This window comes from Amphiura filiformis, chromosome 4 (assembly GCF_039555335.1).
Source record: "Amphiura filiformis chromosome 4, Afil_fr2py, whole genome shotgun sequence".
Taxonomy (NCBI): Eukaryota; Metazoa; Echinodermata; class Ophiuroidea; order Amphilepidida; family Amphiuridae; genus Amphiura; species Amphiura filiformis.
The window spans coordinates 14245430-14272911 of NC_092631.1; the positions used below are offsets into that span (position 1 = coordinate 14245430).

Sequence of the window (27482 nt, forward strand, 5' to 3'; positions counted from 1 at the left end):
AAAGGTCTGGTCATAAATTATTTGGCTTTCCTTTTTGTTTTTGATAAATATAAATCAAGGAAAAATAGAAAGATTCACTTTTATGCAAGTTCATATTGATTGTGATTTGTGAATGAGAAATATGGGTGTGGAATGTAAAGTTCTGGTCTATAAATTCAAGTATCTACAGATTATAACTATATTTTTCCTCTCTTTTCATTATTGCAGGGTTCCTGTTACCCCAAGAGCCGCCTCTGCAGCGGCCGCAGATGCCGCCCATCCAGCCACCCATTCAGCCACCTCAACACCAACCACCACCGCCCCAACCTGGGATCCCTAGTGGCCCACCACAACCTCACCTGGAGCAGGCCATCTTGCCAAGACGACCTGGCACAGGCAAAGAGGGACGACCCATCACTCTCAGGGCCAATCACTTCAGGATTGCTATGCCTTTAGAGGACATTCATCATTATGATGTGAATATTATGCCAGACAAATGTCCACGTAGAGTGAACAGAGAGGTTATAGAAACACTGGTGAAACACTCGACACCAAAGATATTTACAAATCAATTACCTGTGTTTGATGGAAGGAAAAACTTGTACAGTAGAGAGCAGCTGCCCATTGGCAAAGAAAGGGTAAGGTTTCTAGTATTTGTTTGTTTGTTTGTTGACATGTATTTGTTTGTTTGCTGACATGTATTTGTTTGTTTACATGTATTGTTTATTTGTTAAGATATATTTGTGCCTTTGATGATAAATTTATTAAATTTACAACATTACATTATTTATTTATATTTCGGGTGAACCAAACCTGCCTGGTTATCAAATTAATCAGTGACAAGGTTATCTCTGAATTTGACAGGTGCTAATTGATGCAATAACGTTAAAACATCATTTAGCATCTGTCAAATTCAGAGATAACCTTGATTAATTGATAACCATGCAGGTTTGCTCCGCCCCAGAAGAACTGCCCTGGCAGGGTTCCTCTTTAAATCATTGATTCATTTTATTTGTGTGTTGGTTTATTGTTTATTTATATTATTATTTTTATTTTTATTAAAATTTCTATTTTGTAAATTAATTGTTATTTTCTTCAGTTTTATTTGTAACACTTCAAAATCATTCTAATTTTATGGATTCCTGTATTGCATAACATGTGTTGAACCCGTCTGAATGTTCAGTTATTTGTAATGGCTTTTCTATTTATGCTACAGGTGGAGATAGAAGTAATATTGCCAGGGGAGGCCAAAGAGAGGACTTTCAAAGTATCTATCAAATGGGTAGCAAGGGTCAGCTTAAAAGCATTAGACCAAGCCTTAGAAGGACGGCTTAGCCTCATTCCATATGATTCCATTCAGGCACTTGATGTTGTCATGAGGCATTTACCATCAATGACGTAAGTGTGTAACAGCGACTTGATTCATGGGAGCTTCTGTTTTGGGGAACTTTGCTTGATAAAAACATACAATGTATTTTTTTCTGATTGTTCTTCATTTGGTGGAGGGAGCAAACTTAGCATGAGGTTACCAATTGAAACAAACCATTGAAAGAATTGATGGATTGCTCAGAAGATACCAGTTTATGTACATCATTGATGAATCTCCTTTTCTTTCAGGTATACACCGGTAGGGAGATCGTTCTTTTCCGCTCCAGAAAATTATTTCCACCCGCTGGGTGGAGGACGCGAAGTGTGGTTTGGTTTCCACCAGAGCGTCAGACCCACAATGTGGAAGATGATGCTTAATATTGATGGTAGGTTAGCTATATAAATTAATTTTAATAATTCTTCAAAAAAAGACAAGATAGAAATTAAATTAAATTTAAAAATAGTTTGTCAAAATATGTGTAGCTTGATATTCCGCCATGGGAAATTATACTCCAAAATTCAGGACTACACTAGCTTCCAGAGAAGTGCGGCACTCTCTTGGTCTGATTGACGCACTTACCCTGTTAATGAAAAACATATGCCGGGCTTTGATGAGCCCCGCTCTGCGCCGATCGCTTCTATGACTTTGACGTGTAATCGGCCGATCAGATTACCTGTCTGTTGTTGTGATTGTCAGGCAATTGAATTAGCTAATCAGAACCCACGTCTGTGTTAAAGCATTATTGTAACATTTGCTGAGGAGGACGCCCTCAGTATTATTTCAAAATTCAGTTTTTTACGCAATTATAATGTACGGTACTTTATTAACCTTACATAGCCTGTAAAAATCAAGACTTTAGGTACTGTAATTTTGTCAAAATCTGAGATTTTGAATAAATTGCAGGAACCGTCGTTTAATTATTACGATGGAAATATTAGTCGAACACGTACACGATGTTCATGACACAGTATGTACATGGCGTGCAGGACAGTCATACACACATCTAAGGATCATGCCGTAGCACGACAGACAGAGCAAGACAGTAAAAATTAATGTTTTATGGAAAAGAAATACTAATCTATTTTGTATGGAAATGTTGCAACATGGCTTTGATATGTTATTCTTTTCTGCCAGCAAGTGTATTGTAGTAACTAATCTGGATCATAATGTTTATTTCTTTTAGTGTCTGCAACTGCCTTCTACAAAGCCCAACCTGTCATAGACTTTCTGTGCGAGGTGCTGGAGATCCAAAACATCAACGAACAGCGGCGACCGCTTACAGACTCCCAGAGGGTCAAATTCACCAAAGAGATCAAAGGTTGGCATAGTTATTTTTTGTATCTTAGTGGGAAATGACCAGTATTATGTGGGCCGCAAATGGCGCACAGGTCATTTCGTGGTCATCAAGGGTCTTATATCGTTGAGTTTGACAGACTACCGAATATTGATTTGTCGCTTTGTAAAATTCGTGGTATGCATGGCTTTAAGGTAGAAACATCGGCTACGGTGTCATGCACAGATTTGGTTTAAAATGATACAGGATGTGTAGTTGGGTGAGAAAAACTTGCCTGCCAAATTTGAATTTTTGCCAACAAAGCGTTTTTGAGTTATGCCATTTTTGTCATTAGAAAACCCCATTGACTTTGTACATAAAGTGGTTTTGACACTAAGCCTCGTTCACTAAAATTGATAAAAGTTTGAAAATGGATACTATGTTTAAATATTATTTTATCTCCTTTCTATCCCCTTTATAGAACTGCTTTTTGGATCTTTTTATTACAAAAATGTTACCAAATAATATTAGTGACTTTTTTCCTATATATTGGCCAGTATTAAAGGTGATATTTGAAGGTAATGTTAGTACTTGCTCAAATTTTCTTGATTTGATCTAGAAACACTGAATGACCCAATTTCATAATTATTGTCTGAGCTAACCATATGGCCAATTTTAACAAACAAGGTGTCATATGAAAGGTTATTAAATTTAGAAACTTTTTCGCCAGCTTTTTGTAATAAAGTGTTTCTATTTTAAGTTATGGGTGTTTCTAGATTTCCCTAATTTAAAAATAGAAAAAATGATTTTTCTCAAAAAATAAACACTTTATCAAAAAAATCTGGCGAGAGAATTTAGATATTAGGCTTATTAACCACCCCACAAACTATGGAACCCATATCACATTCCCTCTAGGCTAGCAATAATTATTTGTAGAAAAAATTCGGGAATTTTCAACAAATAAAGAAAAACATAAGAAATGTTTAAATTTTCATGAAACATTAAAAATAAGTGGAGTAAAGACTTTTCTTAAATTGGTAATATATTTGATATGGATACATAATTCTGATTTGATATAGTGGCTATTTTCCTGCATGGGCCTATTATCCGATGCTCCTACCTTAAACAATAAAGGGTAATGCATTATCCTTTACACGAAAATAATGTGTCGAGGCAGTAAAAAGCGTAAATAATGGGTGACGTGCAGCGAACCCATTATTTAAACGCTTTACTGCCGAGGACACACTATTTGCGTGTAAAGGATAATGCTGCACCCTTTATTTCTATTCTATTACCACAAAATAGTGCGATTTAAAGAGAAAATATCACATTTTTTGCCCAAATATTCAAGTTGTTTACCTCAAGGTGGAGCGCCTACGCGTAGCCAAAGCGTAAGTGATAACGACGCTAATATACTGCATCGCGCTTTGCTGTGCGCTGTGATGCGAGAAGAACATAAAGTTCGTTGCACTGGTCACTTTATTGCTAATTAATGGTCTTTCACGTGACGCATTTCAACAAATCACAGTGCGCGGTTTTGAATAATGGGTCGTGGGGGTAATAGAATTAGATTTATAGGGCAGCATATCAATTATTTAACGGTAGAGGGCGGCATACAGGATTTAAATGGTGTAGTGATGCACAGTCAATGGCTGCCCTGTTTCTCAATTCAAGAGAATTCATGCGTAACATTAATTTAACAAAGAGACATTCGATATTCAGCTGTCTGCCAAACTTGTAACAACATGTATCGGGCAAGTTGTAATGCAGTTGTTCCTTGCCCAAGTGCTAAGTTATAAATTTAACTCACTGTGGACAAGAACTTAAATGATTATGCACTAAGCAAATTAATTATTAGTTATTATTCTCAAAATCGGAAGGTTGTGGGTTCGAACCCCGGGCGGTAATGCTATCTTGTCGTGCCCTTAGACAATGCTCTTAACCTGTCTTGTCTCTCTCCACCTAGGCGTAAAAATTGGAAGGTGAAACAGACTTGTTGTACGGGAGGAGTGGGGAACCCCCCCCCCCTCCCCCCAACAAGGGTCTGGTCCAAACGCCATAGGAAAAGAGACTGAGCATTTGAACATTGCTGGGGCATGACTTTATCATTTTACCTTTATTATACTTATTAAATGTATGTAAGGAAACCATAAACTAGAACATAAAATATGCAATGCTAACTCTTCATAATTGTAGGTCTTTGTCATTTTAATCCAGGTCTCAAGATTGAGATTACTCACTGCGGTAATATGCGCCGTAAATACAGAGTGTGCAATGTGACTAGAAGACCAGCTCAGACGCAAACGTAAGTCTACACAATGCAAACATAAATCTAATCCTGAGTTAAATTGTTACAGCAACAGAAAATAAACCATGTTCTACGGGCTCAACCATATCCATATTGTTTTAGCTGTTTGCAATTAAATATAGCTGGCCAAAGGGGATTCATTTTGACTGGAATTTGTTTTTAAATTCCGAAATTTTTCAAATTGTTGGCAAAATATTTAAGGATGTTTCAAGCTTTCAGTGATTTTTTAGGGTCATTTTAGCCTCTTTCAGAGAAAAAAATACTTTACTTGGCAAGTCTGTCCGCATGCAGTCATCTTCTTTTTATAAGCTCATGCATCATATTTGTGATGTTTATTTTTATGCGTAATATTTAGGAAGAACTATTTTGAATCTCAATGCCATATAATTGATCTGGGTTGCTTCATTTTTTGAGACCCAAAAATGGTTTATTTCAGGTTTATATGATGTTGCTCTTCGATCCTAGTGACAGTTGCACGCAATATGAACACAGTTTGTTGGCTCTTAAATGTTTTTTAAAATAGCCATAATTGACTCTTGTATGCTTTATTGACATGCTAAATCTGGATACTAGCATGCATTGGCAATTCCCATGCTGTGCCAAGTTTATTAAACCAGCATATTTCACCGTCAGAGCCTTGGCTGGGTGTCATGTGGGATTACAAACTGTTTTAACCTTTTTTTTCCACAATTGACATTTTCAACTCTAGATTCCCGCTTCAGTTGGAGAATGGTCAAACTGTTGAGTGCACGGTAGCCAAGTACTTCAAAGACAAACACAGACGAATACTACAGTAAGCCCAACACTTAAATGAATTTTTTTTTTCATCACTTCAATTTCATAATACTTATAAAAATACAAATATATTGAAAAGGAAAACAGGTAAGGCCAGACAGGAGGGTTGAGTGGGTACAACGGCCAGGCTCACACATCCGCTGGCATATTATACAACTTATCACGACAAAAATATATTGCAGGTTATAAAAATACATCAAAAACGTATTATCAGAAAAAAATATATTGAATTAAAAAAAAGTATAGGAAAAGAATAGTTTTCAGGATGTTTTCACAATATTTTAAGATTTTCTGTTAATACTTGGATCCATGATTTAAAATCATGGGAACTTTAAAAAAAAATCTTCTACAAATTGATGTTGTGAAGTCTGCAAGAAGCTGGTTTGTGTCATGAACTTCTACTTCTATTTCTATATAACGCTGTGTGGTTTTTTTCTCAGGTACCCCCACCTTCCATGTTTACAAGTGGGCCAGGAACAGAGACACACATACTTGCCATTAGAGGTAAGCATATATAATATGAAACCAAGTATATTTTGAACTTATTATCAGATTTCAACACACAACCAATATACTTTGGTTAACGTCATGTTCGGTTGTGATGTCAAAGCTTTTTCGCTGTCACCGTGCTGACAAACGGCCATTGTATATGTGCCTGGATGCGTGTGCAGTAGGGTGCATCAAACGCCCCCTATATCAACCGATTTTCTTCTAACTTGGTCAAAGTGTGCCACTTGCTAAAATAATAATCTCCACCAAATTTAAATTCAATCGGATGTCGTCTTCTGGGTCCACCGGGACCTCAAAGTTTGACGGAATCTTTGCAGCAATTATCACAATTACACATGAGGCAGCTTTTTATCTTCCCATTAGTTGCACATAAAAATCATGGCTCCCGCATGCATTTTGTATCTAATTACACTGAAAAGGGGGAAATGGAATGTTTTATGGTTTCACATCATATTTATAGTGATTGACAAGTGTTGTGCAATGTGTACAATAACTATTGCTGTAGAAATTAATAGCTGCCATATATACCAACATGTTATTTTAATACATTTGCAGCTATTTGCACATAAAAGTCATGGCTTCCGCATGCATTTTGTATCTAATTATACTTTTAATAGAACTTGGAAGTGAAATATTTATGATTTCACATATTTTAGTGATTGACAAGAATTGCTTAATGTACAATAACTATTGCTTAAGAAATTAATAGCTGCCATTGTTATTTTAATACATTTGCGGTTAATTCCATGCTATTTACCTGTTTTAAAAGTACACAATGTTCACACTTCTTTGCAAAGCTTTTTTGGGAACATGAACATGTCTGTCATCATAAAGTAGACTATTTACATGTAGATTGTCATTGTTAATGAAAATCCAGTCTTAATTAACCAGGTCCTATAAAATCAAGTCACCAGTTCCATTAAAGTTGCAGTTTGTGCTTTCGTAGATTTGTTTTCTTTCTTCTGTCTTCCACAACTTGTAAGACGTTTTGATATTAAATGTTCCTCAGATTGGGCTGCTGATATGAAGTCTGAGCTGAGCTGACACCATGCTCTGCAGCCCAATCTCAAGAAACATTATCAAAACATCTTACAAGTTGTGGAACAAGACAGAAGAAAAAAAGCCAAATCTGCAAAAGCGCAAACTGACAGACTTGATTTTGTAGGACCTGGTTAATAAACACTGGATATTCGTTAACCCTAAATACCCATAAATACCACAAAATACTAGAACCACGATGATAACCATGGCGCATGCATGGATCCCAAGTGATGCGATGACAGAATCACACTAAGTGCTAAATGCTCAGGGAATCGCTGGCAGGGCCCCTGTCAGTGGCTACCGGCCGGTGATCGTGTGCTTGGCATGTGAGGGGTTTAAGGTTCGAATCCTGGGGGTACCAAGTGACTTCTGTGTTCGGTGTTAGGGTTAGCAATGACAATCTGCATGTAAATAGTCTCATATGTATATGATGACAGACATGTTTATGTTCACATGGCTTTGTACTAGACTTGTAAAACTATACAGGTAAATAGCATGGAATTAACCGCAAATGTTAAAACATAACATGTTGGTATATATGGCAGCTATTAATTTCTTAAGCAATAGTTATTGTACAACACTTGTCAATCACTAAAAATATGATGTGAAACCATAAAATAATCCACTTCCACTCTTTAGGTGTAATTTGATACAAAATGCATGCGGAAGCCATGACTTTCATGTACAAATAGCACCAAAAAACATAACATGTTAGTATATATGGCAGCTATTAATTTCATAAGCAATAGTTATTGTACAACACTTTTCAATCACTGAAAATATGATGTGAAACCATAAAACATTCCATTTCCCTTCTTCAGTGTAATTAGATACAAAATGCATGCGGGAGCCATGATTTTTATGTGCAAATAATGGGAAGATAAAAAGCTGCCTCATGTGTAATTGTGATATTCGCTGCAAAGATCCCGTCCAAAATTTGAGGTGGAGATTAATATTTTAGCAAGTGGCACACTTTGACCAAGTTAGAAGAAAATCGGTTGACATAGGGGGCGTTTGATGCACCCTAGTGTGCAGTTAACTTGGGATGTGCGATGTGAAACTGCGACCAGCGAAATATGAAGCTGAATCACTACCGGACATGGGATGAACCAAAGTTTGGGTTTGAATGCTGTGTTATAAGGTCTGTATATTTCAACATTTTGTAAGCGTTTTGTCTTTGTGATAGACACAACAGCAGTTTTGGGAAAATGAGCCACTGTAACAAAACTTGGAAGAAGAAAAGCAATTTCCGAATCAAATCTAATCAGTTAAGCAAAGGATTGAAAAGGCGAGAAAGGAAAACACATCATTTGATGTGATGGGAAATTGCACAGAAACAAAATTGGAGTATAGCGTTTGTGTATTATCAATGACATGACGATGTTGAATAGTACTTGTTATTCAGAAATCTGTAAAGTTTAGAAAAGCTTCATTTTTTGGGGTAGTGGAATGAAAATGACTGTTAAGTATGTTTTTTTTTATTAATTGTTCATTATTAGAATTACTGTCTTTGATTGATATGTTACTTAATGTTTGTTTGTAATTAACAATATTTTAAATTGCAGGTTTGCAACATTGTAGCTGGGCAGAGGTGCATTAAGAAATTAACAGACACGCAAACTTCAACTATGATTAAGGTTGGTCAAATTAAAATATAACACCAGTCACTCCTCTGTTGGATTTCTAAAACTGAGAGACTGTCTTAAGTAAATTATCTCAATTTAAAAGTTGAAACCCTTATTTGCTACACATACACCGACACTTTATCTTGCTTGTCCTACTCCACCCAGATTTAAATGGGGAGCGGTTAGGGTTTTACCAACGTTGTTATTGTTTGCTGCCAAATGGTGTGATTTATCCTGGTGGTAGCAGAATAAATGTAAAGCACTTTTGATATCCAATTGATTTAGAATCTAAGACCTACATTTACTTAGATATGGTGTCATGTTTCAAAAATTGCATTTTTTTACATACAAAACAATTATTTTTTTGTTTTTCATCCGTCCCAGGCCACAGCAAGGTCAGCTCCAGATAGGGAGAAGGAAATCAATAATTTGGTAAGTGTAAGTGGTTCCATATTATATTGGCATCATATTCATCAAGGATTTTGATATACTGTGGATAAGCATCTCATTTGCGCAAATGAAGTCAGTCACATACTCAGTGTACAATCAAGCATCTGTCTTATGCAAGAGATTGACTTGTGGAAGAGGTGATGCATATTTTGTTGTTCTGTAAAAAAATCTAAATGATGAACATTTCCATTACTATCATATTGTGAAAAACCCAAGAAGCTGAGGTGTTAGCTCAATATGCTAGGTAAATATTGTAACCGATGACCCCATGTTGGCATGGTTAAATAAGCTGTATTTTTGATGGAAAGTCACATAATGGGCAAATCCACATGGGAGGTAAGATTCACATCAATGCACACTTCTGAGATGTGGATCAATGTGGTCTGCTTTTGTACGTGCAGACGAAAAAGCGCCATGAGCGCCCTACACGCACCATGAATGCCCTACATGCACACAACATTGTGCTATGAGTGTGCTACATGCTCTATAACAACATACATTTGTTTTGAAATGAATGCATTAAATTGATGTGTTTGCAAAAAAATGACGGTAATTTGTTCATACTAAAATTTGATATACAGTACACTACATATTCAATGTTTTTTTGTTAAACCAAACTGCACTTGTCTGCAGAGAAGAGCAGCACTTGTTCACATTTTTAGCGCGTACACGGCGTAAATACAAAAGTGTGGTTCTGATTGTCTGATTGAATCATGTCATGGAAAGCTATGTAACATCAACGTCTTGTACGCTAACCATGCCGCGTAGCATCTTGTGATCCTTACAGTTCTTTTTACATGATAAACAGGACGCGCGCGTCATCTGCCAGCAGCTAAGTACTGTAACACAATCTTTTGTATGTTTTTCTATGCAGGTACACAAAGCAGGGTTTAATAAGGATCCGTACGTAAGAGAGTTTGGTTTGAGCATCAGCACCAAGATGGTGGAAATCCACGGCAGAATCATTCAGGCGCCGAAGATACAGTACGGAGGCAAAGTAAGCATACATAACCACATGGTTACATGTGTAACATTTGTACTATTTGTGGGAGGGAAAGCTTCTTTGGAAGTGTAATGATAATATTGTTGACTTAGAAAAGATAACGATAGTCTTAGTATACATTTATGTCCCAAGAAAATGGAACAGATTCAGATTGAAGATGATTTGGTGAGAAAAGCCACAATATAAGGAATCTTAGAGGCATCACTTGCTTCAAAGTAGTCATTGCACTTCATAAGTTCAAGGAAAAAGTGGGGGTGTTCTTGGTGTGTATTTTTGTGTTGTAACGTTTTCCTGATAGTGGGATAGTAATTTCTGACTGATAATTTCCACACTTTTTATCGTTTTGCTTGACACTTTACAGCAGTTGCAACAGAACCGAACACAGGCAATTCCCAACCAGGGGGTATGGGACATGAGAGGGAAACAATTCCATACCGGTGTGGAGATCAGAGTATGGGCTATCGCATGCTTTGCACCACAGCATCAGTGCCGTGAAGAGTCACTCAGGTATGTAGACCAGTTGGCGTCTCTTATTTATCCTTGCATAGGTTTATTGAGTCTCGTATTGCCTTGCACCTTACTACTAAAGTCACATCTATAAAGCTTGGACACTTAGCATCTCGTCTGCAGAGAATTTGACTCCTGTCCGACACAATGTAAGACGACGAGTTATGTACAGCAGTGTCACACCTCAGGAAGAGATGCAATAGGCTATTCCAGTTGAAATCCACACACCCCCTGTGGAAGATATGGCCTTAATCTCCCACACAAGGGGTGCATATTTCAAATGGAGTTGCCCAGGAATAGCTCGGTATACATCCCTTTGCTTCCAATGCCTTTTCTGGTACACTGTTGATGTGTTGTTGGCAGAATTGATTCGGTTTTTTAAATATAGTTCTTTTCTAGTTAAGTTACCTACCCCCCTTACCTTTACTGCTTCATTGCTACTAAAATGTTACCGCGAGATAAATAACATCATCATCCTTGCTAAATTTTGTTACAGAAATTTCACAGCACAGCTACAAAAGATCTCCAACGATGCCGGTATGCCCATTATCGGCCAGCCGTGCTTTTGCAAGTACGCCGTGGGTGCCGACCAGGTGGAGCCGATGTTCAAGCACCTCAAGAAGACCTTCAACGGATTACAGCTCATTGTTGTGGTTCTTCCTGGAAAGACTCCAGTATATGGTAAGGATTGAACTATTAACCCTCACCACGCGAGTGTCGTTAAAAAATAAATAAAAATCAACAAATTACAGAATTGTCAATTTTCATGACCACATTTGGAATCGGCATGAAAATTGCATTAAAATGAGTACAAACAAGCCTAGTATTAGTTCAGTGGTTCTTGAGATAACTCTTATTTTGAGAAAATATATTAAACTTTTGATGTTGAAGCCTATGGCTAGCACGCAGAGAATTAAGGGGTTTAAGGCTATGAGATGCGGTTTTCCTTACTTATATTTCTGTCTTGAATTTGATGGACACTTTTAGAGTCAGTCATTAAGAAAAATGTCTTGGATAGTAAGTACACCAATAACAGACTTACCTGATAACAAATTTTGCAGGATTGAATTGCTGATGTTGAGGCAGCACCATACAGGGATGTAAATGGGATAAAACGTTTCCAAAATTTAGGAAATGGTTAAGGTTTTATTTTTTTTTAATGGTATTTCAGCATAAAAGAGCAAATTATTATTTTAAAGGGGTGATATCATACCCCTGCCATAGAATATTCCCTGGACGAATGACGCTGGTAAGCGCTCGGCCACCTGGGTAAGGGCCACATTGATTTTCATGAAGTGGATACCCACTTGCATCCCTGTATCACATGTGCGTAAAGCGATGTCGCTGTCTTTGAAGTAAAAATCACCATAGTCTAACGTTGATGTTTGTTCCCTTTTGTTTACAGCTGAAGTCAAGCGTGTAGGAGACACGCTGCTGGGTATTGCCACCCAGTGTGTCCAAGTGAAGAATGTCAACAGAACCACAGCTCAGACGCTCTCAAACCTGTGCCTCAAAATCAACGTCAAACTCGGCGGTGTCAACAACATTCTAGTACCGAGTTTCAGGTAAGTTGCATAAAGGCATCAATGTGACCAACTGAAGGCCATCAAGAGCTGACCCAGACACCAATCAAGATATAACCAATAGATAGTAAAATTAAACAGTCACAACAGCTGCCCTGAACCTTTTTGATTATCTTTTTGTAGTAGTCAGCAGTGGTGGCACCAGGATTTTTAGTAACAAAGTGGGGAAGCAAAGTGAAATTTGAGATGCAAAAAATGTGAAAAATGACCTAAATGTGACAAAATTTGCCCAAAATAGTGTTATTTCAGCGAGTTTTGGTCTGACTAGGGTCAACAGGGAGAAAACCCATGTTTTGGGAAAACTGTCCCCTGTGGCATCACCACAGAGTTGAGCAATGATGCAGCAGTGCCAATCCCTATTACTGGAACCCTTTTTGCATCCACAATGATAGTGACAGTAAAAGAGTGCAATTCAATAACGGTGTGTGTCTTTGTTTCCAGACCGGCAGTATTCCTCAAACCCGTCATCTTTCTAGGAGCAGATGTGACTCATCCTCCAGCAGGCGACGACAAGAAACCTTCAATTGCTGCAGTGAGTAACTTTCCTTCCTGGCATGGTTTGAAATCTGTGAAATCGATCGAGTGCAAATGAGATATCCAATTTGCAATTATATGTGTAATGACATTTAGATGTTGTGTTGTGATCTACCCATATCCTTGATTAAAGTGATTGCAAAACAGGAGAATTGCAAAATCAAGATCATTGTAAATCCAGTTTAAATCCATACACCCCAGTAATGTGAATTTCAGATGGAGTTACATGAATGGGTGATTCTAGTTGAAATCGACACCCCCTGTGTGGGAGATTAAAGTTCTTTTGTAGGGGTATATGGATTTCAACTGAAATAGCACAATGTTTCAGTAAGGGAATTCGTAACTTGTAAGTATGAACAAATTGTTTTACAACATGTTAGAAAAATTTCATCGTTTAACTCGGTTATATCTTTTATGTGTGTATAGCTTGTAGGTAGTATGGATGCTCATCCAAGCCGGTACTGCGCCAGCGTCCGTGTCCAAACACATCGCCAAGAGATCATCGCAGATCTGGCCGGAATGTGCCGCGAACTACTCATGCAATTCTACCGATCCACACGCTTCAAGCCCACCAGGATCGTCATGTACAGGGACGGTGTCAGCGAGGGCCAGTTCCCACAGGTTCTGGCGCACGAGCTTCGTGCCATCCGTGAAGCCTGCTGCTCACTGGAGCAAGGCTACCAGCCTGGGATCACGTTTATAGTAGTGCAGAAGCGTCATCACACAAGATTGTTCTGCGCAGATAAGATGGAGCAGGTAGGCTTCCTAACAGTTGACAAAATGGAGACAAATTCTGTATTTCCAGTTGTGAACACTCAATGCGGGCGAGGCTAGAGCACAACCGGGCTCCTTTTAAATATGTTTGTTCCCACAAAATGCTACTAAATAATGTTAACTAGTGGCAATGGTTTTACATGTTTCAGAGTAGAAACTTAAAATGGTTTGCTGATCGTCTTGTTTCTTGTTGTTTTTACTTTGACTAGATTGGTAAGAGTGGCAACATTCCCGCAGGTACCACCGTCGATACTGGCATTACTCACCCCACCGAGTTTGACTTCTATCTGTGCAGTCATGCTGGAATCCAGGTAATGTTTCTTTGCAATCATCTTAATAGTTTGCGTTAAAGACAAATTTATATTTTGTGACCTGCTGGAAGACACGTCTAAACTGATCATAAATGTCTTTGATGGCGTCTTGAGTCAAGACACATATTGCCAAGCTTACCAGGACACTATTTTGACAGTTGTCTTTTTTTGGTTCCCCAGGGTACTAGCCGTCCGTCCCACTACCATGTCCTGTGGGATGACAACGACTTCTCTGCAGACGAGTTACAGAGCACCACCTACCAACTCTGCCACACCTACGTGCGCTGCACTCGCAGCGCCTCAATCCCGCACCAGCATATTATGCGCACCTCGTGGCATTCCGTGCGTCCGCTACCATCTCGTGAGAAAGATCACGACAGGTTAGTGGTACAGGGTGGTTATTTAACAGTGCGCACTCAAGTTTTTGACATTTGTGATTTGGTCAACATTAATTAGCATTTTTTAACGATACACTATTTTTCTTGATAACCAATTACCAATTAATTGCAAACAAAGGTGTTAACATGTTTTTAATGAGATACATGGGGTCTATCTTGGTAAAATATTGACCAAGTTTGTGTGATGCATGTAGTTTTGTTTAACTAAATTAAAAACAAAAATAACAAGTTCTTATCAAGCATTTTAAGGTATGATCATAAAATTGCACTCTTGTGTTCAAAAACTGTTACCGCAATCAGACCAACCCTGTACGACCCATGACTTACGAAAGTAAAAGTTTTATTTTCCTTGATGCACATATGACCAAAAACCATGTGCTCTTTTTCAACATACTTGCATCTATAACTTCGCTTCAGCAAATTCCTTCAGTGGTGTCCGTCTGCTCTTTCTGACCATCACGTAAAAAGAACCAGGTCACATGATCTACGCTGCTTGACCAGCGAATGAGGTGCCGATGTGATGATGACGTGATTCAATTAGCCAATCAGAAACAGACTTCCTTACTTACACCATTAATTTCAGTGCCAAATTGGCAGACCGCTGAAGAACCTTGCTGAAATCCTATAGTATTTGCTCAATAGACATGATTTACTCCTCATTTTACAGGAAACTTTCTATTCCTTTAATTGCAATTTTGGAACTAAAACATTTCTAAAACTTCTAAATTTTATGATCATACCTAGCATTGTTTAGATAATGAAAAAAAAAATGACAAAAGGAAGTTCAACAATATTTGTTTCTGTTGGAGAAAGTGTTCACATCAGAACAATGTTGAATTGTATTAATTATAACAAGGGTTGTAACCATGGTAACATACCAAAAGGTTTATCACATGACTGGTTTCCTTAATTATAAGTGGGCAACATCACTCAAACAAACTGTCTACAAGCAGGAAATATCTGGGAAGGGGGTGAAAGGTCAAGGTCAATGGAGTGCATAATTATTAGAGATGTTCATTTTATGCACATCACATGAAGTATTTTTTCCTTTCCATCAGTTTCCGCTTTGGCTGTTAATCATTTAATCAAAACGCCCAAAATTCCTTTGCCGGAGAGCTATTCAACTCCGGTGAACAACCACCCCTCTAGCTCAGCTCAGCTTGACTGGCCTGCTTTTGACTCATATTTTGTAATTATCCAATTACAAAAAACAAAGAGGACACGATACATCCACTGCATCTTTTTTTTTTGTTGATTGCCATATATATTTTTTTTCAATTTTTGTTCTTTTTATTCCTTCCCTCCCTTCTACCAAGCAGCGGCCACCAGTCGGGCACTAACAGCAAGTGAGTGCAGCTTTTATGTTTCACTCATCAAAGTTTGATTTTTATTTACTTCAGCTTTTTTTTAGTTCCTTATTTGTAGTTTTCGTTTTTTAAACTTTGATCATATTATTCATGTGTGTTTGTGTGTGTGTGTTGGTAGCAAATTAAAAAAACTTATTCGGTCCATTTTTCATAAGTTCTAGTTCTCACTTCCACTGCTTTCTTAACGCTTGTTTATTATTTTTTTTGGTAGTCTGCCAAAATAGATGTTCTTTTTTATTTAGCTTGCTGTGTTGTTTGTGCTGTAGATTTGAATTTCTTGCGATAGTTTAGAACAAAGTGGTCATTGTGTGCTGTTTTAGACAGGCCAATAAATGTGGTGACTTCCTTAGTGCATTGGAATTTTGTATATATTATTTGCTCCCAGATTTTATGATTTAGAGAGTTATTCTCATCCTCAGCTTGTAAATATTTGTTTGATCCCATGAGTACTACCATCTGATTGGATACAATTAGACTATTATGATTTATAGAGCCAATCAGCAACATGGTAAGAATGGTGGTAGGGCTGAAGATGCTTAACCCCATGAGTACTACCTGCTGATTGGTTACAAGAAAACAAGTATGATTTTTAGAGCCAATCAGCAACATGGTAAGAATGGTGGTAGCTCTGGTAGGGCTAAAGAGGCTCCTCCCCATGAGTACTACCTGCTGATTGGTTACAAGAACACTTATGATTTATAGAGCCAATCAGCAACATGGTAAGAATGTTGGTAAGGCTTGAGCTGGAATATTTAGAAGCTGTATTTTAATTGGTCACTCAGTTGAATGCATCACTTATTTAACCAATCAGAAGCATTGTAAGAAAAGGAGTAGTCCTCATGGGGTTAAAACAATGTATATATTTTGTGCTTTTATTGTGGTATTGCCCTTTATATCCCTGTACAGCCATGAGAAAAAGTTGCATTTGCACAGGTTTTTGTTGGTCTATAGGTTTTGCACACAGGCAGTGTTAATATGTTATACAAAAGTAATAGGTATGCTGTGGTTTTGGTAGAGATATCTTGCAACATGCAAAGGTTTCCAATAGGGGTGTCTGTGTTTACATGTTTCACGTTTAACCGACCGTAAATGCACTATCCGTTTAGGGAAAAAAAGAAATGCCTCCCGGTACTCTTGCTATTGCAATGTTAGGATTATCGTTGTAACATTGGGAAAGCTTTTTTGGGAGGATTGACACCTTTGTACACTGAAAAGCTTGCAGGAGGTAGTTGTATTCTATATGGCCAGCTAAAATATTTGTGGCTCAAAAACACGACTTATGACGTCATTGCCTGGCAGGATACGTGCACATCATCACAATTTCCATTGTTTCTTGCCTGGCAGTATATGCACGCATCATATGTTGTTCAGGGCCCGTGCTTTACAAATTCCCCGCCACATCACTTTAAGGCTATTGAACAGTGTAACGGTTGTATGCAGTTCGCTCAAGCATATCGATATACTAGTCCCTTGTTTCTGTTGATTTCATGGAATATCTATGCCCAGTTCATATTTCAATTTGGTAAATTCTGTTTGGGCAAGGTGTGGCTTGTGGAACTGTGTTCTTTGAAAGATAAAATGAAATTGATGTGCACTACCACTAAGGGTTGTGGTGTGTGTGAAAATGCTGTGTGCTCTTTAGGCATAGTGTAAATAGTGAACTGTGTTTTGTTTCCAGCTAATCAAATCAACCTTCGTTTATTTTGATAGATAAACTGGGTAAGGAGGGAAGTTCATTGTCAATATCATATCGGCCAGAGTGTATTTACTTTTTTGAAATTTGTGGCAAGGCAGTGACTCATGTCCTCAGGAAATCTGAAATTTCTAGTAGTAGTACAAAAAAGTAGAGGATAGGTGTGCTGTGTACCCATTCATTTCAAAGCTTCAGTGCTTTTAACATTGCCAACATTGTAAAAACCTGTTTAGATGAAATTGCTTTGTTATGGAAAGGGGTTTTCAGCTTATCATCTATTTCCTTGCTAATTCAGATTAAAAAATTATATTTTAAACGGGTGGTTGTTAAGTTGGTGTGTTTACCTGATTCCATTGCACTATACCACACTGGTTTGGGCAACTTGTGGACAGATATTTTTTGTTGTTGAAAAGTACATGAGCAAGCAGCATCAGATAAACCATTGATTTCAGAAAAGGATTGTAGCTAGGTATCTGAAACGGTCTCTCTTGTCGTAGCCATGGCTTAGCATGTCTTTATTGCAGTTTTTTTCCCCGCCGCAACCCACTGCTAATTTGAATCTCCTTGTTCCTTGCAACTGATGTACTCATTCAGTGCATAAATAATGCATACCAGTACAACTTGTTTGACTTATAATTGGCAAAAATGGTTTGGGTTTTTGTTACTGCACACATCAATAGAGTCACAGCTTACAGTCACACCTGTCGCGCATTACGCAACGCACAACTAGCGTAAGTGCCACGCCCAAGTGTGTGCACCCCATTCTGTATCAATACATGATGTTATGAGTCTCATTTTTGTGCCAATTTTAAGCTGAACAAACTATAGCAGGGACATCTCAACGATGAGTTCACATTGGTCATTTCGCCTAATTCTTAGTTATATAAGAATACTAACCGTGAAACGTCCGTAAATAGTCAGCTAGCGCTACATGTAGTACTAACCTCCTGGTGGTAGTTATGTGTCCCCTTGTGCTGTGGGTTGTTGTTTTTATAGTTTCTCTCTCAAGCTGTGTGTGTATATGTATAGTAGTAGACAACTGGATACAACATAGAGGTTTGTGTTTGCTTGTGACCGTCTTCAAGGATTATTTCAAGAACCGATGTACAGTTTTTGACCTTTGGGACCAGATTACAGATGTCTAATGTGGCTGTCAAAGATATGGGAAGATTGGTCTATTCCAGTTGAAATCCTTACACCCCCTATGAAAGACATGACCTTGATCTCTCACAGAGGGAGTGTGAATTTCAAATGGGGTTACCTGAATGGATGACCACATTTGATATCTACATCCCATGTGTGGGAGATAAAGGTCATGTTTTCCATAGGGGCTGTCTGGATTTCAAGTGGAATAGACCAATGTGTTCATTTTGCAGCAGAATATGTTGATCATGCATGAAAGGGCTTAAAATACTTTCAGAGGAGCCGAAGGGCAAGTCCACCCCCCCCCCCCCCCATTTTTTTTCCACAAAATATACCTAAAAGTAGTCAGCAATGATAAAAAGTACACACAAGGTCTAGAATTGGTTTAAAATAACGCATTGAATGTAATTTTACTTAAATAGTTTGAACCCATGAATGCATGGTGCAGCAAAAGTGTGAATCAATGCAAAGAACAGTTGTAGGGCTTTCAGTTTGTAGGCCAGTATGTTATTAGCCGAGCATAATCTTTTTATATACTGCCTTTTTTATGACATTAAGCATCTAGCGGTAGATTAGTAGTTGAAAGAAGTAGTCTGGCTTGGTAGAGCAATAGAGGGGTTAGCACATTGGTATGATCTAGCAGTAGATTCATGGATCAAGGATCCATAAATATAAGTCTATTGATAGTACTGCACATGAGAGTACACTAGTGCAGTAAGATTATTGCATACCTTCTTTAGAGAAGCTTGTCCTCGGATTAAAATGGCGGTATAGTCTCGAGTTGGTATAGTACCGAGTTGGTCAGCATCCTGTCACATTTGAGTGTGCATTATGTACCACCATATCATGTATTTAATACGAAGAGAGGCTGTCTGAGACCTGTGTAACACGATACCTCTCTCCACAGTGATAACTTTTATTGTTGTTGTCAATATTGTCAACAACTTGTGGCATCTTGGGTCGGCATGCTCAGTTCTGTATATCTGTCAGATAATTTGTTTAACCATATGCATAATACAAACCCTTGGGATTGCTCAAAGTCTTGATAGGCAACAGTATGGATATACACCGTATTGCACACACAAGGTTTATTTTATCATGCAAATCTGGCTTCTAAGATAACACTAAATCAGCCCCTTAAAATAATCGTTACAGTATCGTATAGATTGATTGATGGTAAAGAGCAAATTGGATGTTTCATTTATAGCAAGCGGTCATACTATATTCCTCATGACTAAGTATAGGCAGTTTGCATGGGAAGGAGGTCAGTATTTGGAGTTGTACTTGTATCACAAATTGACAACCGTCATTGCATCAAAATACAGTCAACAATTAGCCTGATAAGGCCTTTATTCTTTAGATTTACCAGAGGTCTTCGGGTATTCGACATTGGGCATGAGAAAATTAGATAGCATGCATGGTGCATTCATCAAATCACAGATTTCTAATGATAAACCTTACCAAGTTTGCAGCACAATTAATTGATCAAATACTTTCACCTGTGTTTGTGTACCAGTTGTATTTCTGATTTCTGATGTGTTTTTTAAAGCTAACCAATCATCCAAGCAAGCAAGCAAGCAAACAAGCAAGCAATTTACTCATTGTGTGCATTCATGTGGCTCATCTCAATGCCTTAATGCTTACTGGTGGTCAGGGAGGGAGGGAGGAACAGAAGCATATCGTGGCCTGCATCACATACTGTTTTCAAAAGACTGCCTTGTGTGATTTTTATTATCATTGTTGTATTTCATATTGTTATTTTACACTCCGCATGCTTTCTTTTATGAATGGACATGAGATTGTAATATTGTGGTAATACCTCGAAATTAATTTATAAAGTTAATTTTACAGTGCATCACTTTGCAATTAGATGACAATATTAAAAAAAATATCACAGAAGGCAGCCTTTTCAGATTTTACAGTATGTGTAGCAGACGACGATATGTGACACGATCTGATCCAGGCAGGCCAAAGAAGGCAGCTATTTTTGCTCTGTATCTCAATTTGATGATGGCTGCCTTGTGTCTGGTCAGATTGTATTACACCATACATTCCATGTAGCATACAAGCATGGCTGAACTAAATTTCATATTGTCAATGTATTGATACGTTGCCAACATGGAAAAAGTTGAGGTTTGTGGAAAAAGTAAATGGGCATTTGTGAGTTGTTGTTTCAGTTCAACACGACGGACAACACAGCAGAAAATAATAAATTGGTTGTTTTTGTTTAGGTTATTGACATGCTTCTTTGTATTATGCCCAGTTCAAAAGCTTTGCTAAACTCGATGTAAATTCACTAAAAACAGTGTTTTTCAAGCAAAACTGATATGTGAAATGCTTGTTCCATTGCTTATTATGATTTGGGCAAGTCAAAGGTCAGACAAATGATCTGAATTAAATGCAGAGTCTGAGACCAGCATTGGGGGCATCCACATAATACTTAATAAAATGTATTTTTTATCCCTTACAATGTTGGTAGTGCTGTCAGTATTTGACCTCAAGGTCATGACCTCAGGGTCAACTGTCACCTGTTTCTATTTCTTCAGCTAGCATAGTGTAGTAATCATGGGCAAATTGATCTTTATTAACACTCTTCTTTGCCGTTTATAGTGGGGATGTGGATATCTTAACATATTTCCAAACTGATTCATTTGAATTTTGTAGACTCCACCACAGTTCTCTTGCATAACATAGCAATTTTACGTCAGAAGTCATGGTGTGTGATTTGATGTGTATATAATCAGAGGAAAGTAAACAAACAAATATGGAAACAAAACAAACACACATAGAAAAGTTCCTAACTCAAGAACCGTGCATTATGAAGACGCAGAATTGACCTTTTTGCGAATAGACCTGAGATGTCCTCATTTGACATCACACTTTGTTTAGTGAACATCGCTAATGCCCATCTCAAAGCCGTGAAGTGCGCAGTAATGATGCGCACATCGGCGTGATGTCAACATCTCAGGTCTACTCACAAAGGCTTATGGGATTTACCGAAAAGGTCAGTTGAAAAAGCTTCAAGTCAGACACCATCACTTCATTAGCTAGTCTCACGATAGAATGTACGCTTAATTTGAAGGCACCATTATTTTTGTTGCACATGGTGTTTTTATATTTATTATTGTAATGGATTTAATTTCAATATCAATTGACAGTTATTTCTATTTTGATTGTGTTTTATTTGAACTATGAATTGCTGGTGATTAAGGGTAATTGGGCTGTTCCAGTTTAAATCCATACACCCCCTATGGAAGACATGATCTTAATCTCCCACAGGGGGTGTAGATTTCAAATGGAGTCACCCATTCAGGTTACCGCTTTTGAAATTTACACCCGCTCTGTGGAAGAGTAAGGTCATGTCTTCCATAGGGGATGTATGGATTTCAATTCAATCAGATTAATTCAATCTTTCTCCTGTGAATTTGAGCACTAACTTCTCTGCTTGTTTTCTCATCTTCTTCTCTCCAACTTTTTTTTAAACATCACAGTGGAGAAGGCAGCCACCACTCAGGCTCCAGTGGCGGACGCAGCTTTGAAGACATGATGCGGGCTGTCAAGGTGCACGCCGACACTCTGCGAGTCATGTATTTTGCCTGAGACGTCTACCTCAATGTTCAGCACCACAAACCTAGCCACTGGTAGCATGGTATTTATGTACATGCATTATACTTTCTGATGGAAAATATGGTTCTTGGGGAAGCACCATATCATTTTAGGTCAAATATATATTTACAGCACCTTTACTTTTCATTTAAAAAAAGAGCCCAAGTTGTTTTCTATAAAGCAGTCACCGATGAGCTCATGGAAAGCAAGTGGTATGCAAACTTGCAAGGTATTCGCCCAGTGCACGGTTGCACCATATGCAAGGAGAGCCTCGAACTGGCAATAGACATGAAAGGAAGAATTACGTAACTTTACACAGTGTTATATGACTGGTTCAATTCCCATTCATGCATGCTGCCAGACTGAGGCTCTCCTCCATATGTCTGAACCGTGTAATGGACGAATACCTTTGTTTGGTAGTGACATAGGTGTTTGCTTCGCTGGTCTCAGTATCGAATTGTGCACACGAACCGAATCCTACTGAGCGTATACACACACATACAAGGGCGGTTTTTGGCATTCTTGCTGTGCAAATTGCATAAGGGCACTCTGATGTCGCTTCCAAACTGCAGGTGTAACAGAGTATAGATACAAGGTTTGGGTAAGAGGTGGATGCGTAGTGCTATGTGTTTGTCACGTGTAGAGTCTAGTTGTCTTATTCAGCACATGTGAGCAAGTGAGGTCTGAAGTCCACTTGATCCACAGCAAACCATGCTCTGCGTATAAAACCATATTGACCTTTTTAGGAGAACTTTGACAAAAAACACTGATAATATGTGACCGTAGAAACATACAACCAATCAGTGTCTGGCGATTTGGATGCATATTCGACCTCGCAGTGGACACGGCATTCAATATGCAGCGTCAAGTACGAGCAACACGGTACATAATTGGTATGAACAATTATACCGTGAAACACGCTTGTCGAATGCGCTGTTACCAGTGTGTGGTTGGTTTAGGTGTTTTTGTTTACCGCACATGGCATCTTGCTTAACTAATTTCACTGCTCAGTGCCAGAAGTGGGTAAGTGCAATAGCTGCCCTGTGAACATTTGGCAAATTTACACATTGAGTATATTGTACTCATCTGCACATGGCAGCTACATGTATATGTGGCAGCTATTGCACTTACCCACTTCTGGCACTGAGCAGTCGATTTCCGATCACCTGCTGAAAAGGTTCTTTGTACTCTGCATCAACTGCTTACCTAATAGAGCTACATGGAGGGTGCGTGTCTAAGAAAGGGCAAACCAAATGTGTGGGGGCTTAATCAGTTTATGCGTACCCTAACTTACTGAAGGTGATGAATATCCTACACACAGTTGCACACACACCCACACTATCCTGTGGACATGTTTACAAAGATGTACAAAGTAATTTATCCAACATGTAAAAAACATGCACACATGTAAAAAACATGTTTCAGGTCATGCAAGTTGACAGTGTCGTCTGAATGACAAATCAAGACTTGTGAGTGACATCATGGATGAGGTCCTTGCGATGAATGGCATTTCAATATATCTGAGTGAAAATGTGAAGAAATAAATACTTGGCTGTAACAAAGGGTTAGACAAGGTACCTCAATGTTTTACTCACTTTCATCTTTTTCATCTGCATAAAAAAATCATGTTTCCACTGCAGTTTTTGAAACATTTTTCATGTCTGTATCATTTACTAAATAATATACATACAGCTGTACATATTGTCAAAATATTTGAAATGAAGAAAGAGAAACTCATGCAACAAAACATATCGCTGTATTTTAAAGAAAAAAATTCTATGAAATATGATGTAGAATGCAATAGTGGCACAAAGTAATACATTTTTTCTTGAGAAGAGAGATATTCTTAACGTTCATACTTGGTGTATTGGTCACTTGTGAAGTCACTTTGTATCACAGTGTTGTAGTATAGAATTGGACATTTTTTAACACTCACATCACACATATTTGTCTCATAAAACAGAAGACACCACTATATTTAGGTCGTCCGAAGGAAAAGACCTTAGGCCTGTGGCATCACAAATCATACATGTGTCAGTCAGTCAGCGTGTTAACAATTATGCAAGATGGTCTCATATGAACAGATGAAAACTTATTGCAACCAAACTTTTGTCATAGCTGCACTATGGGAACCTTAATGTATTTGCGGTGGTCAAGGTCATATACTGAGGTCAAAGGTCATTTGAGGTCAACTTGTAATATACCATCATGCAAGACTTTTGGTTATAATTTGGTCTCATATGAACGGTTCAAATCCCATTTCAACCAAACTTAGGTCATAGCTGCATTATGGGTACCTTCATGTATTGGTGGTATCCAAGGTCATATACTGAGGTCAAAGGTACGACTTTTGGTTATAATTTGGTCTCATATGAACCGTTCAAATCCCAGTTCAACCAAACTTAGATCATAGCTGCATTATGGGTACCTTTGTGGTATCCAAGGTCACATACTGATGTCAAAGGTCATTTGAGGCCAACTTGTTAATAGGCTGAAAATGGAATAAAAAATGGTCTCACTGTCATGAATGTTTCCGATGCGCCGTTTTCTATCTTTGGACGACCTATTTAGGACTGCAGTCCTCCTTTTTCTTAGTTGTACATTTCTCTTTGTTGTTTGTACTTAAATCTGTATTGTATTGAAGCTCTTTTTCTAAGTGATTTGTATCTGGGATAACATTGGGTAAAAAAACTAGGGCTATTCTAGTTGAAATCCACACACACCCAAATGGAAGACATGACCTTAATCTCCCACACAGGGGGTATAGATTTCAAATGGAGTTGCTCATTTGGGTAACCCCTGTTTGAATTTTACACTCCCTGTGTGGAAGATTAAGGTCATATCTTCCATAGGGTGTATGGATTTCAGCTGGACTGGCCCATTACCAAGCCAGTGGTGCCATATAACTTCAAAAGGCATTCTGCTGTATCCGTTTTTTTGAATAACCCATTTCATTGGCAGGTGATATTCCGTACACTAAGATCATGTTTTCAATTCCATTTTGTCACAAATGGCAGACATCCTGTCTCTATTCCAGCTGTAGAAGTCTGATTATTATGAAGCTATGTATGAAGCATCAACCGATGCTTCTTAATAGTTGTATGATGACAATCGGGTCACTATACTAAATTGCTGAAAACCTTTGACGATAGCGTACTTTAGCATCAGCCAATGCATCCTAATCGGGTCACTATGCTGAATTGCTGAAAACCTTTGAGGCTAGTGTTCTTTATTACATTCGTCGCCTATTCAATGTGTTGAACGCTCTTGTCTCTGATTGGCAACATGATCTGCTGTTGTCCAGTCGTTGAATGCGCCACCTCGTCAACATCAATGAAGTACGCTCTTGTCAAAAGTTTATATCAATTTCACCAGTTTTTTATAATGGTTTTTTTTGTGACTACATCTGAACGCTTGATCATGCTGGCGAATCAGTAAGCAGTAGCTGTATGCTAGTGTCGTCGATATTGCTAGTAACTGAATTTGAGTTTATCGCAAGTTGTTATAGTCTCGTCTCAAGTTGAGAGTAACGCCACATTGGATTTCGCAGTGGCAGATTCGAGGCGTGGTCACCAACCTAATCCCGCGGGGCGTATTCACACGCAAAGAAGGGCGATTTGTCCATACACAGGCGATACAATCGCGTAAACGTACGGATTCCAATCTGCCACTGTGAAATTCAACATAGCATTTCTCTCATCTTGAGACTGACTATAGTAATGAGAGACATTTACATAATTGCTACCAGCATTTGATTACACTTTCGTCAGAATTATCAACCTCTGAGAACTGTTCCGATTGGTTACAAAGAGGGCTTTATCATGTTTTGAGCCAATCAGAGACATGCTAAGAATGATCAGTAGGGCTGAAGAGGATTATGCTTAAAAGTGCCAAGATATCTTAAAAGCTCTATTCTGATTGGTTATTCAGATGATTGTATCATGTAATTAACCAATCGGGGGTACTAGAAAGGCAGTTGTGGCCATTGGGGATAAACACTGCGACTGCTAGTATGATACAACATTTAGATGACATCTTTAGTAGGCATCGTCGCAAAACTTTTAAGCTCTTTTTTCTGTATCGATGTTGTATACTCATCCCAGTGTGACGATTCCAGCCTTGTCATTTTCAGACCAGTTTTTGTGTGGTGTACATGGGCAATACTGAAGCAGTAATATTTGAAAAAAACAGACAATGCATATCAGTAATATTGAAATACTTTAAAAAAAGATTAATAAATTTTACATGTAAAGATTTGACTGAACATGTACATTGTATATTTCTTGTATAAGTTTAACTAGGTCAAATTATAGGTAGGGAATAATTGTTTTATATATTATTATGGGCCTTATGGCTGAAAGCGACCGCTTTTCTTTTTTTTCGCTTCTTTATGATTCATAATGTATGTGTATCTATTGTTGTGGCACTTTTTGTATGCATAATTTTTCCCCCCTCAGGTTTTGTTTCAATTTTTGTTAATATGTTGATAGAAATCGGGAGGGGTGATTAAAAAATGGACCAAACTCGGGAAGAACGATGTTACTAAATAATTCTGGTACCAAGAAATGTTACATTACAGGATACATATTAGACGGCTTTCCCAAATTAGAAACCTTAATTTACTGCTACTGAGATGAGGTAATATGATTATACTTGGAAAAGCAATTGAATGAACGCAGCGTGGTTGAACGTTTGCATGCATTCCCGCCACTCCACCTTGACAATGCGCCCACAGGGAAGATATGGAATGCACATCTAAAATGGTATGTTGTGTTTATTGAATTGAGTTTCTGATTGTAATTAACCGTGGAATGAAAGAAACATTGATCCATTTAATTTTTTATTCAATTTAATACAGAATGGATTGTGAATTTGTAGGTATTGAGACAATTTTGGGGAACAAGCCCTGATTAATGCTCCACAGAACCTATCACAGACTGCTATGTATACAGACTATTCGCAAACAGCCAAAGTCCCCGTGTTTTGTATGCTGTGAATTCTTGCATATTCATGAGGGCTGATCTTTCGATCATATATGTTTAACAATCACGCTAGCATTGCCTGCCTTCGTGTTAACCTCATGATAGTGTGTACATAGCAGTTTTGTATGTCGCACTTCATGGAACATTCATTCGGTCCTCATGAAAGGGGTGATGCTGAGACTTGACTGTTTGCAAATAGTCTGTGATACCTATAATACTCTGCCATCATGC

The 27482-nt window shown here is 38.1% G+C and overlaps 1 protein-coding gene across 1 annotated transcript; it reads left to right on the forward strand.

Annotated features, from left to right (window-relative positions):
• Positions 1 to 231: 231 nt before the first annotated feature.
• Positions 232 to 27482, forward strand: LOC140150571 (protein argonaute-2-like). Its single transcript, XM_072172606.1, is given in 21 exon segments — positions 232 to 617; positions 1196 to 1377; positions 1597 to 1733; positions 2532 to 2666; positions 4839 to 4926; positions 5639 to 5722; positions 6165 to 6228; positions 8841 to 8912; positions 9285 to 9332; positions 10225 to 10347; positions 10715 to 10860; positions 11357 to 11541; positions 12266 to 12425; positions 12885 to 12975; positions 13404 to 13733; positions 13961 to 14062; positions 14243 to 14363; positions 14366 to 14424; positions 14426 to 14442; positions 15780 to 15806; positions 22155 to 27482. Coding segments are annotated over 21 exon segments (2649 nt in total). The 5' UTR covers positions 232 to 248; the 3' UTR covers positions 22264 to 27482.